This window comes from Gymnogyps californianus, chromosome 1, assembly GCF_018139145.2.
Source record: "Gymnogyps californianus isolate 813 chromosome 1, ASM1813914v2, whole genome shotgun sequence".
In the NCBI taxonomy this organism is placed as follows: domain Eukaryota; kingdom Metazoa; phylum Chordata; class Aves; order Accipitriformes; family Cathartidae; genus Gymnogyps; species Gymnogyps californianus.
The window spans coordinates 202,856,949-202,869,564 of record NC_059471.1 but is presented as its reverse complement, the minus strand read 5'-3'; the positions used below and the strand labels follow the sequence as shown (position 1 = coordinate 202,869,564).

General features: G+C 44.5%; 1 protein-coding gene across 1 annotated transcript in view; it reads right to left on the bottom strand.

Moving 5' to 3' along the window:
* LAMB4 (laminin subunit beta 4) overlaps window positions 1–11,140 on the bottom strand; it is a 42,114-nt gene extending 30,974 nt beyond the window's left edge. Inside the window, 8 exon segments of the mRNA XM_050915275.1 lie at window positions 208–328; window positions 1,297–1,511; window positions 2,069–2,132; window positions 2,724–2,912; window positions 3,559–3,632; window positions 5,975–6,110; window positions 9,716–9,873; window positions 11,107–11,140. Coding sequence (XP_050771232.1) covers window positions 208–328; window positions 1,297–1,511; window positions 2,069–2,132; window positions 2,724–2,912; window positions 3,559–3,632; window positions 5,975–6,110; window positions 9,716–9,873; window positions 11,107–11,140 — 991 coding nt within the window.
* Window positions 11,141–12,616: the final 1,476 nt, after the last annotated feature.

The following is a 12,616-nucleotide window of genomic DNA, read 5'->3' as shown; positions in this document are numbered from 1 at the left end:
TTTCTCTTTATGAAAAATAAGAACATGAAACAGCTCTCTTGTAGGGCAACACAGCACTGATGGATACAGGAATCCATCTATATTTCCAGATGAGACATGAAAAAGTCTCTCTCCCAGAAACCTGGCCATCCCATTATGCATTGGGCTGGGACCGTGCTACACCCACCCCCCCAGCTATTAAAAAGGAAAATAGGATGTTTGAGTTACGTTTGCAAGCATTATCTTGTGTCCCTTCAGCTGGCCTCCAGGGAGCATCATTGTAGAAATCTTTGCATCTTTCACAAGATAAACCTTCGGTGTTATGGTGGCAGATACATCTCCCATGGACCTGCAACATGATGAGAACAGAGAGGAGGTAAGGTGACAGGAGAGGAGAGAGGAGAGGAGAGGAGAGAGGAGAGGAGAGGAGAGAGGAGAGGAGAGGAGAGGAGAGGAGAGGAGAGGAGAGGGGGAGAGGAGAGGAGAGGAGAGGAGAGGAGAGGAGAGGAGAGGAGAGGAGAGGAGAGGAGAGGAGAGGAGAGGGAGAGGAGAGGGGAGAGATCTGCTCTAGGTATGCCAGCAAGATCAGGAAAATCCAAAGCTCTTTGGCTCCCTCAGCTGACGTAATTCTCAGTTATTTGAGTAAAAGGTCTGGAGAATACCTGCAAACTTTAACCAAATAGTTTTAAAGCCACTGAGCAACATTTAGGAAAAAGTACTTCTAGAGATATCAAAGGAGACTTCAACCTTTTAAATTCTCTCTCTCTCCCCCCCGCCCCCCCCCCCCCCCCCCCCCAGATACATATTTTCCAGGAGAAAAAAAACTCTTGTTCACAGAGGGAAAGAATTGGCAATCATGTTCCTGAATTTTTTAATAATCCATTTTTCATGAGTTAGCTTTGCATTATCAGCTATTCTTTGTGCCAATGCCTCCTCTTCTGCTGCAGAGCCCCTGAGCCCAGCTGGAGTGTGGAATGCACCCAACGAGCGGCCATTCAAGTCTGCACACACCACAGGCTACTTACTGCATTACATTTGCACCATTACAGCTCTGGTATTTTGCTGCTATTATCAACATGTCTTGTCCCAGTCGCTTTTGAAACACCACACTAGTGCCAACAAAGAGACAGCTTCTGAGCAATCCAGTCCAGGATTTTAAAGGAAGAAGCTGTATTGAAACATTTTACAATTCGGAGCTGCAAATGGTCTATCCAAAGATCATCAGAGATCTCCCTTCCTCTCCCTCCCTCCATCTTTTCCTTCCCCCAAAATACCAGGTAGGGACTGCCCTTGTTGGAGACAGCGTTAATGACGCACCATCCCAGACTGATGGAAAACATCTCCCCGCAGATTCTGCACGGGATCACACTGGCTGGCGTGGCCATTGCAAAAGCAGCTGCCCCGCACAACCATCTCATAGACAGCATAGTAGTACTTCTCGAGGGGATCATTGTGCCTTCTTCCAAGCAGAGCATCCCCAAGGGTGTGGAGTTTAGTAAAATTGATCCTTAGATTTGTCAACGTAATGAGCTCTGGAAGGAAAGAAGAGAAATCAAGAGCCCAAGTTCACTCAAAAATGAACAGTATGAAATCTTCAGCTTGGATCAGTCATCCAAGAGTTACCCCATACTGAAGAAATAGTGAAAATGATCCGACATTGGCCGAGACCAGTAATCTGTACAGTGCCAGGGCATGGACCCACTCCTAGCACACAGCTGCGTAAGCGTTAGCACCCTCCTTGGTATGGCTCTGGCCAGGGCCAACCTGTATTTTCCCAGCCACTGCCTTCATGGGTTCATGTACACCTCTGGGACTGCTCCCAAAAAGCAGTGTGGATTGGGCCACCTGATCCCAGAAGGAAAGGCAGTTTAGCTGCATGGATGAGCTCTGCAGGGCTGTGCTGTTTTCCCTCAGGGCTAGAGAACAAGACTGGCCCATTTTACTGATTAATACAGATGTCTCCCTAAGATCTTTAGGTAACTAATTTTCAACATCATTGACTTACACCAGCTGAGCTGCTGACCCTTTCAGTGTACAAAACAAGCAACACCAGCAAAGTATGTCTGGAGAAAACTTGCACTGTCCATACCTTGGATATATGGCACATATGGATTTTCTATTTCAAAGCTGGGATCCAAAGCTTTTAAAACAACCTGCAAAACAAGTTAATACAGCTCTATAGATCACTGAAGCTATTCTTTTTGGATGTAAACACTGTCACCTGAGACCCATTAGTGCCACTTTACTTATCCCATAAAAGAAAAGAACAAGGCTGTGGCCCTGATTCAGCAAGTGCTCTCACCCTTTCAACCTGGCCTTGCCTGAGCAACGCAAAAAGACCTTTTGGTGGACTGATGTGTCAGGAGGAAGGAAAAGCAATGCCCTAGAGTGATGTAGAGATGGGATGAGCACCCACCAAAGGGATCAAAGGACAGGCCCCTGCCTTTAGTGGTAGAGGCTGATGGGGAGTCAAGATCTCTTATGAGGGCAACTTCCATGTGAATTTGGAAACCAGGAAAGAGCACTAGAAGGTTTTGTACAAGTTGTTCTATAAATTCATTGGGTGTGAAACTGAGGGTGAAATACAGTGTTTGTCTTTCCCTCTTACTTCAGTAAAGTCAATAGCACTTCATGCCTCAGAACCTGTGTAAGTGGATCTGATCCATACAGACGAGAGACCTTCAGCTCCAGAAAAATAGCCACATATGATCTGAACTCATACAAACACAGACACTTGGCAATACCTCGCCTTCAGTGGAGGGCTCGATGTCTGAGTATCTTGAATCACAAATGACATCTCCCACACTTTTTGCTGGACCAGAAGAGATGTTGGGAAAAGAAGCTGCACAGTCCTGTGCAAAATATCTAAATGCTTTCCAGGTCTGACCAAAGTCGGTGGAGCGCTCAACCAGCATTGCTGCAGGCCGAAATGTCTGCAAGAAACATTATTTCAAGAATTCCTTAACCAGGCATTGAGAAGACATCTCGGGGTTGTTGTATTGACATTCCTGTTTGGGGAATGCCAACAGCTGCCAATTAAAATTCTGTATTTGGGAGCTTGTAGGCTCACTACAGGGCTGCTGTGCTGGTTACATGATTCTCTGAAAAAGCTGGATTCTTCATTCACACCACTCTCTGGCAAAAGGGAAGGGTAACCTTCCATATAGATACAAGATTACTTTCTAAGTAAGGAAGTTTACCATAACAATGTAGGAATTTCGTGGGAAAAAAATTTGTAACCATCTGGATCATAATGGATATGCATGAGAAGGTTGAACTAAATTTGAAAGAGCAACTATAGTTCAGAGATGTCCTAAATTTTTAGGGCTTAATTTTGCAATTTAATTCTCAGATTTATAGAAAATAGGACCAGAAGGCACATGAATAGGAAGCTATTCAGTCTGTCCTCCTTCCTTAAGGCAGGATCAACTATAACTTAACCATACTTGACAGGTGTTTATCTAACCTGTTCTTACAAACCTCTAAAGATGGAGCTTTCACTGCCTCTCTAAGCAATTTATTCCGGTGGTTAAGTAATTAGTGTATAACATTACATAAAAGCTCTGGTAAAACATGTACCTTAAAAGTCAGGATAAGATGGCTGAACTGGAATAAAGTTTCTAGGTCCAATCTAATGCTGACATGGTCAATGTCTGAAAAGAGAATGAAAATGAAGTGAAGAGCACAATGCACACGTTGGAGGGGCTGCTGAGACAGCTTTCCCGTGGGGAATTTAGAGATGCCTTTTCCAGCACAGCAGTTAGGCTCTTTAGGGCATCCCCTGTGCACAAACCCGGCATGCAGCTGGATCGCTCTCTCGGGGGCAATGCGATGTGCTGCCTTTCCAGCACTGGCACCGGCAATGCTGCATGTCACTGAGAAGACTGCAGGTGATGGTTAAAGGTCCTGTTCAGATCATTCGGACTGTAAGTGATGGTGATGGTAATGTTCTGGGTTTATGTCTTCCTGTATCCAGTTAGATTTTTTTTTTTAAACCATCCAAATTGTTTGCTTATTTCTAAGAAAAAAAAATGAAACTCAATAAAAATATGGGGTTTTCTTCATGCTAAACTCTTCTATACTGCCAGACCTGAAATTTGTCATGAGCAGAGCTATTGCACCAGGCACCTTCCAAAACTGCAACAACTATGGGAAAAAAACCCTCAATTCACACATTCTCTGTAGAGAGTTGCAGGAGCTCAGCTGATATCCCCATTGTTCACATCTGCATGCAGCATCCCAGGGCTCCTGCTGACCAGGCTGTGCATGAGACCTCATCCCAGAAGAAAGATGGGGAGAGCAAGAAAAGATCCTCTCACAGCTGGCCCACAGATTTATTGGCAGTGGTGTCCAAAACTGGTGATAGTTCCTTGCTAAACTCCATGAAAAAACAAGGCTTATGAATTTTTATTTGGATACCCAAAATAGGGGTAACATATTATCTTAATTTTTCTATGCCTTAATTTCCAACCAGTCAAATATTTTTTACACATTCACTGTATGTCAAATAAGATAGAGTAAATGCTATTCCTCCTAGCATGCCTTCACAGAGAAGCTGTAAGGACAATATCTTCATCAATGACATAGGCAGCTGGACCGAGTGCACCCTCAGCAAGTTTGCAGATGACACCAAGCTGAGTGGTGTGGTTGACACGCCTGAGGGATGGGATGCCATCCAGAGGGACCTGGACAAGCTCGAGAAGTGGGCCCATGTGAACCTCATGAGGTTCAACAAGGCCAAGTGCAAGGTCCTGCACCTGGGTTGGGGCAATCCCCAGTATCAGTACAGGCTGGGGGATGAAGGGATTGAGAGCAGCCCTGCCAAGAAGGACTTGGAGGTACTGGTGGGTGAAAAATTGGACATGAGCCGGCAATGTGCGTTTCCAGCCCAGAAAGCCAACCATATCCTGGGCTGCATCAAAAGAACATGGCCAGCAGTTTGAGGGAGGTGATTCTGCCCCTCTACTCCACTCTGGTGAGACCCCACCTGGAGTACTGCGTCCAGCTCTGGGGCCCCAGCACAGGAAAGACATGGCCTGTTGGAGCGGGTCCAGAGGGGGGCCACAAAAGTGATCAGAGGGATGGAACACCTCTCCTATGAGGAAAGGCTGAGAGAGTTGGGGTTGTTCAGCCCGGAGAAGAGAAGGCTCCAGGGAGACCTTATTGCAGGCTTTCAATACTTAAATGGGGCTTATAAGAAAGATGGGGACAGACTTTTTAGTGGGGCCTGTTGCAACAGGACAAGGGGTAATGGTTTTAAACTAAAAGAGGGTAGATTTAGACTAGATAGCTAGAAGAAATTTTTTACGATGAGGGTAGTGAAACATCGGAACAGGTTGCCCAGAGAGGTGGTAGATGCCCCCTGCCTGGAAATATTCAAGGTCAGGTTGGACAGGGCTTTGAGCAACCTGATCTAGTTGAAGATGTCCCTGCTCATTGCAGGGGGGGTTGGACTAGATGACCTTTAAAGCTCCCTTCCAACCCAAACCATTCTATCATTCTGTGATTCTATGATATCTGTGAAGAACCACTACAGAGAAGCTTGTGACAAAATTAACATGTGGCAATAAAGATGCTGATAGCCAGGCTTTATTTAATTATTTCCTAAGTTATTAGTCCTTTACACTGCAAGCACTATTTTTTTTAAATGGATATTTGTCTTTGACACACTGTCATTATGCATCTGTAGGCAAATTTACCTTTTGCCACAAATCACATTTCCCTGAAAGGCAGACACCCTGTATAACATAGCACTGCCACAGGTCCTCTGGCCAGCTCTTGGAGATACTGTGCTTAAAATTGGTCTGTAGAAAAATAGAATTTCTGAAATCCTATATTGCTACACACACATAGATTTAAATTACTTAGTATTACTGAATCAAAGAATAGATGCAGTTCTATTTCATCTCTTCGTGAAGGCAACATGGTGCATGCCAATTACATAAATAAATCTCATGGTAACATTTTGCAGTAATATTTTCTCAAAGAAACTTACCATTTTCTGACTGCCACCACTTCTTTTTCCTATCGGGCTCAAAAGTTGTGATAATATTTTCAACCATGTGACTATTGTGCTGCGTATAGGGATTATACGGGTATCTGGAATCACAGAGAAAGCACTTCTGTTCAGCCTAGAAAACAAAAAGTGCAGAATAAAAGATGAATTTTGTCTCTTCTCTAAAGATCCAGTGGATGTACACATATTTATGCCATTGCAGGACTGGAACCTGTCATGTTCCTTTGGGTGCCTGTGCTTTTAATCACTCAGGCTTTCATACATAAGGAACAAGCCCAAGAAAATCATGTTACGCACAAAGTATGCATATAGTGAATGTTGGCCTTGGTTTGCCCCAGGTACTCTATAAAAAATACACTTTTTCAGTTGTGGAGAAAGGATCTCAGTAAGAGCAAAGAAATAAGTTTGTCAAGGTGTTGATTCTGGGTTTAACTACCAGAGGGTTTGTTTTGCAAGAGTTTCTGGGGAGAAATTTATTTTTTAAAAGTTGAGCTTTTATTCATGTCTCATAAAGGCTGTAGAAACTTTCAGCCAGAGACGGTAGCGAGGAGGCAGAGGGGATACAAGGGAGGACTGCGTCTTTCAAGATCTGAAGAAGCCTTGAAGAGGAACATTCACTAAATCATTTATACATTTTTTCCCTCTCTCTTTTGCACATTTTCTAGCAGCTCGGACACCCAGCCAGGAGCAGCAGACAGATGCTGTTGTACAAATGGAAGGCAAGGCTGGATGCAGGTACAACGCAAGTAGGTGGTCTGGGCTGACACCACTACCCTGACCACTGTCAGTGCCTTTTGTAGGCACAGGAAAACTGGAAACGTTTAAAAACAATGCAAAGGAGGAGAATCAGGACGTCAATAGGATGAAAGGGTCTCGTTTGAAAATTAACAAGCAGAAGACAAAGGTGGCAATGATTAGCCAATATCTTTATGTTGAATGAGAGGCTTTTGTCTGCAAAAGGGCTTTGCAAGCAAGGGCAAGGAGCTCCTATTTAAGGTGGTAAAAGGGGGAATGAGTGGGAGACGTAAGGAGAGTTGACAAGGTTAACATGCCGGGCTGGGAGATGACCCATGCTGAGCCATGCGGACAAGCCCAAGCAGCATGCGATGGCAGCTGGCAGGGCCACGGGGAAGCGTAGGGCAGTGGCTGCGCCGGGGGATGCCCAGGGTGGGCAGGGGCGGCTGCGCTACGCAGACAGACTCTCCGAGACTTGGGCAGAGCCTGAGTGCGAGGACTCAGGGATAAGCCAAAGCGGAAGGTGATGCCCAAGCTGTGTGCCTGGCTGGCAGGGACGCTGGCGGGGAGAAGAGGGGACAACACAGCACCCAGAAGGAGCTGAAGGAGGAGGCACAGATTCAGTGCCCATGGCTGGGAGGCTGGCAGGGATGCTGCTGAAAATAGAAAGTGGAAGTCAGTGGCAGGAACTGGGCTGGAAATGACCCAGAAGGGGGTGGGTGGAGAGGCACCCCACCCGGCACTTTCAGGATCTATGGAGAAGTATTAGGAATGGTTTGCACATCTTCGTATTATGAAATCACCTGGGAATTATTCACATTTCAATAAACAAAGAGATATAGATTTACAGGTATGGTATAATTAATGTGTTTTACCATAAATACATATTATATTCAGTCATTCTATACCACACTTGACAAGTGTATGACTGTACAATTAAGAAGATGAGACGGAAATAAAAAAAATACTCTTTCATCTCATTTCACAAAGCTCTGGTAAGGAGAGCTCAGGTTATCAAAGCATTTGGCAGGACTGCGCACACCCACTCTCTGGTTTATATAGACACATACAGTATGATACTCAGTCAACTTATGTTTAAGGTTGCTCCATAAAAATTTTTTTGTGCCCCAAAGGACAAGCACGTGCATGTCCACATAAGGCAAGTCTGGCAGATCCCGTTTGCCTCTGAAGTGTGCAGCTTTATACTCTCCTCAATACTGAGTCCTCTTTCTTTTCCTTTCAAAACATGTGTAAGTAGTAAATCCAATCATCAGGGTAAAAAACACTTAACCTACATTTAGAAACAATAAGACACATTAAAGACTGAAAATGATTTGCAATGCTGCTTTTCAAACACAAAGCAGTTGAACTGTAAATATTTTCAATCTGAATTTTTAATAAGACATCCCAACCGCGTCCTGACTCTTGGCAGCTTGCCATGTTGACTAACACACACTTTCACAAGTAAGGTTTACTCTCGTCATGATGCCTGACACAGGTCGTGAGGAGGGGAACTGGGGGAGGAAGAACTTTGCTTTGCAAGATGCAAGATGCAAAGCTTCCTGGCTTGCCTCCAGCAAAGCATTCAAAATGTGCTGGTGAGAAAGAGAATTGAGTTGAGTGGGACTCTGATATACTATAGGTGACACACACATTTAAGGCGAGCTGATAGAGCAGAACACATTGCCAGAGCATAAGCCTCTCTCTCGAGCTCTGCAAAGCAGCAGAATTTGTAGTTCTCACCCTCTTCAGGAGACAGTCACCAGGGGTCAAGGTATGTTGAAGCAGCATTAAATCACAGGGATTATTGCGGAACAGCTGTTCCTTTTCATGGGTCTGTATTTACATAATTCAAAGGATAAGTACAGGCAAGTGAAAATATTATTTTTTTATTGCTCTTTGATCTCCTCTTAAAAAGCAAAAATAAAAGGCAGTCATCCACCTAAGGGCCAGAAAGACAGTGTCTCTGAGATGGCTCTTTGTGCCTGTCTACCAAGCAGTGCCAAGACTCAGGCTATTTCAGAAGAGGAAAGAGGTATTTACATTTTGCAGAATACCGTGGTTGCAATATGTAAATCGGAGCAGTGCTTGGTGCCATCTCAGTATGGCGGCGTTTTACTCTGCAAATGTGTCACACCATTTTGCCAGAAGGTCATAAACTGTAATTATTTTAAATTGCTTATAAATTAAGCTGTATTTTATTAACTTCCTCTTCAGCCTAAGCTGGTATTTAGTGAAAATATTTCTATTTGCGACAATTTATTAGCTCAGCAGGGCCAAGTTCTCCAGGACGTGCAACAGGGGAATTCCTGTTTCTGCCTGGCACAGCTCCCGCACGCCCGCTGGTCCCCCACGGCCCCCATTGCTGCTGCCGGGGAGTGAGAGTGATCCCTCTGATCACCCATGTTTTGGATTTGCCTGCCCACCCACCCGGCCAAAGACCGGACTACACCATTAGGTTTTCCCTCTGCCAGAGATGCCTTTCTGCTTTTATCAATGTTGGTCTTATTTCAGATCAAAAGACATGAGAGGACATGGTGTGAATCTCTTAACAGGCTGCCTCAGGTCTCAACACTGTACGGGACGTGTCCTCCAGCGAAGGTCCATCAAGGCAGTGCCTACAGCCTGCAGGACCGCATGCCCCCTGCACTCACGCACATGCAAACTGTGGTCTTCACCTCTGAGGCATGAGTGGGAAAAGGACTCGCAGAGCAAAGCTCCTTTGTAAATCCCTGTGCTCGTTTGCACCTCATGGATGTTTCTCCCTCTTGAGAAGCTATACATCACTGTGGAGGCTGTTTGCTGCCGAATTGTCCATATGTGCTGCAATAAGGCATACTCTTCCACCAGACTTATGTCACGTTGTCTGATGATTATTCAGACAACTCCAACAGAAACTTCCTAGTCTGGGCAAATTCCTTTTACAGATGAGAATATTGTTAGTAAGCAGAGTTCAGTTTATTAAAAAAGAAAGAGCAAACCAACCTCTAGGTAGCCTATAATGCAGTACTTCTGAGGGCTGATCATTCCACAGGTTGACGAGGCTGTTAATTGCTTGCTGCGACCCAGGAGGAGGTCCCCAACAGCCGGGTGGCAGGACCCAGCATCACAGTCATCCTGTGCATGCTGGAGTCTTATCAGCACTAAGCACAAAAGACGATCAAAGAGAGATGAAATTGTTTTGTATACCCAGCAGTATTCTCCAGACAAAATCAGTTAAATCCCAACATCAGCAGAAAACTAAATTATCCTTTGTCTGTACTCCTTTTGTCCTTAATAATATCATTTGGTAGAATCTTGAAGAGCTTTGGTAATGAATACACCTGCTGCAAAATCATTATAAAAAATATAGCTAGCATATTGCAAATCTATGTTAAAACTTAAATTCTCAGTACATTATTGTGTAGTAAACATGCCAGTCTGCTATGAGCAATAATTTATTATGCTTCCTACCCTGGCATACCTACAGCCAGCACTCCTGCAGCAGAATCACAGGCATTTCAATTGACTCTGTGAGCAGAGCCAGATTTGGATTAATTCTGCTGATTTCTGTTGATTTCCAAGTGATAATGATGGAACTGAGACCAGGATTGATGTCAGAGGTCCCTCAGATTTTCTGATGATTTGCAATGAACCCCCTGGTCCAGTCCCAGAACCCTCCTTTCAGACCCCTTGGAATGGTCATTTATAATTAAACAGAATAATTCTGAATTCTCTAAATAATTGCAGGATCTTTTTGTTTATTTTGCCTGAAACAACTTTAAATATTTTCCCCATTATGTTAAGACTTCCCTTACAGGGCTTGTCCTTTTAAACAAGTTCTGTCCTGAAACCCTGAACAGGAATGGGTACCTTGGAGGCTTTATCTGTTCAGCTTTACTTGGCTCAACTTGTTATAAAAAGTGCAGTTAAAAAAAAAAACAATCGATACATGAAGATCCCACAGAACACTAGCAACAGTAATGCAATTACAACAGTAAAAATACAGTATTTTACAGCCAGGTTTCAGTCTATGGCTCAGGCTATACTTCAGATGATGAGCGACACTTGACTCTAGGTATAAAGCAACACATAAGTTTGGTTAGCCTGCTCTTTATTTATGCAGATCCACGCCCGTTATTTGTTAGCAGATATTGATTGCCCCTTTCAGGACCTGATTCAGACTCAATTACAACACATATCTTTTCTTTGTACTTAAAGGTTTCATATCGCTCATAGCTCTTAGGCAGGAGAGTGGGGAATAAGGATGCACTGTCACGTGTGTCTTAATAGCGCACTTACTTAAAAGAAGCACTCTAACAAAATCTTGGAGAGATATGCAAACCACATGATAATATTTCAAAATTGACCTGAGTAACTGTAACATCTGTACTTACTGAGGTGTAATAGGATAGCCAGCCCCAGCCTCATGCCTCCCCGTGAAGCTCAAACTGGTACTGCTGCAAGAGAAGAACTGGTGGGTCACTCGGTGCTCTGCCTCACCAAGGCACCCCTTACGCATAGGCTTACCCAGAGCTAGCCTTTAGTAAAGTGACAAGAGCCATAATAAAAATATAAAGATTAACAGGAAACCCTGGCGTTTATTTTGTTCTAGCAAAAATTTATCATGACGGAAATTTCGGCACTGAAACCGAGATGAAAGCAGAGGGACACCTCACAAGGGCTTTCAGAGAAGACTGTGAAAACATATTCACACTTAGTGTAAAATAAAAACAGAATGCTATCGGCAAAAATATTGTAGTATTTAAATACAAGCTATTTAATCCTAACTAGATTCAGCAGGGCTGTTTGCAGAGATCTAACTCCTTCTCTGGAGGGTCTTGTTTCTTTTCATTAACTTAAAACAAAGACCAAGGTCCTAATGAAGATGCCACTGAGAAACGCCTGATGTCAGGTGCTATGAATTTTGGCGGAGACAAGATTACAACCACATCTTAAAGCGCAGTGAAGAAAAACAGGTAATGTCAGTATCAATGCAAAAGACTCATACGGGGGAACCTCAGTGTGAACCCAAGGGAGGCTGTGGCGTTTACTTCATATCCTTCCTCTTCCTACTAACCTGGAGGAAAGTAAGACTTGCCAACACAAATCTTCTGTTGGAAAAACAGAAGGCAGCCATAGGTATAAAAGACAACCCAGCATCCTGCCACCAAGTAGAGCTCCCAAGCCACAGCCTGCCCCCCATCTTTGCACCTTCCACCTCTTTCTCCATCTGTAGGCACCAGTGGGGCCAGTGCACCCTGATGCAGCTCCAGCTGCTGGGGCATCCCCGCGTGAGTGTGCCCAAAGTGCTGCTTCCTGGCTCTGTTCTTGTTCCTCACCTTCACACAGTCGTCGCTGTGCTGAATGAGCTACGATGAAATACCCACCCCCAGAGTAGGGGGAACATAAGCAAAGGCATCCAAAGTATTTCAGATGTTACAGGCTCCACGTAGGCTTGGTTCACTTGGCTCTATACAGCACATGGCACAACAGCCATATCTAGACGGCTATTTCAGCAACCACAGGTAGGGAAAGCTATCAAGGGTCACCAGCCTTTCATGCTGCTTCAGCTCCTCTCACCTGCCATGGCCGCAGAGAGCCTGACGTGTTATGGGGAGACGATGCCGGCGAACACCCGCGCAGCTGCGCCTGGCTCCCCGGCTACAAACAGAGCTAGCAACAGAGCCGGCGTCCGAGGCAAAACCGAGCAAACATTTTCCTGCTGTGTTGGACTTTAAATTTGATACTCTGTCAGAATAATGGACAGACTCAGAGATGACTTAAGCTGCAACCACTGCAACAGCACTGTAGTGAAATATAGGTATCCACAGTAAGAGTAATCTTGGTAGGTACACATCCCAATCCCTACCCTGTCTAACACTGTGACATTCAATACCAACGATA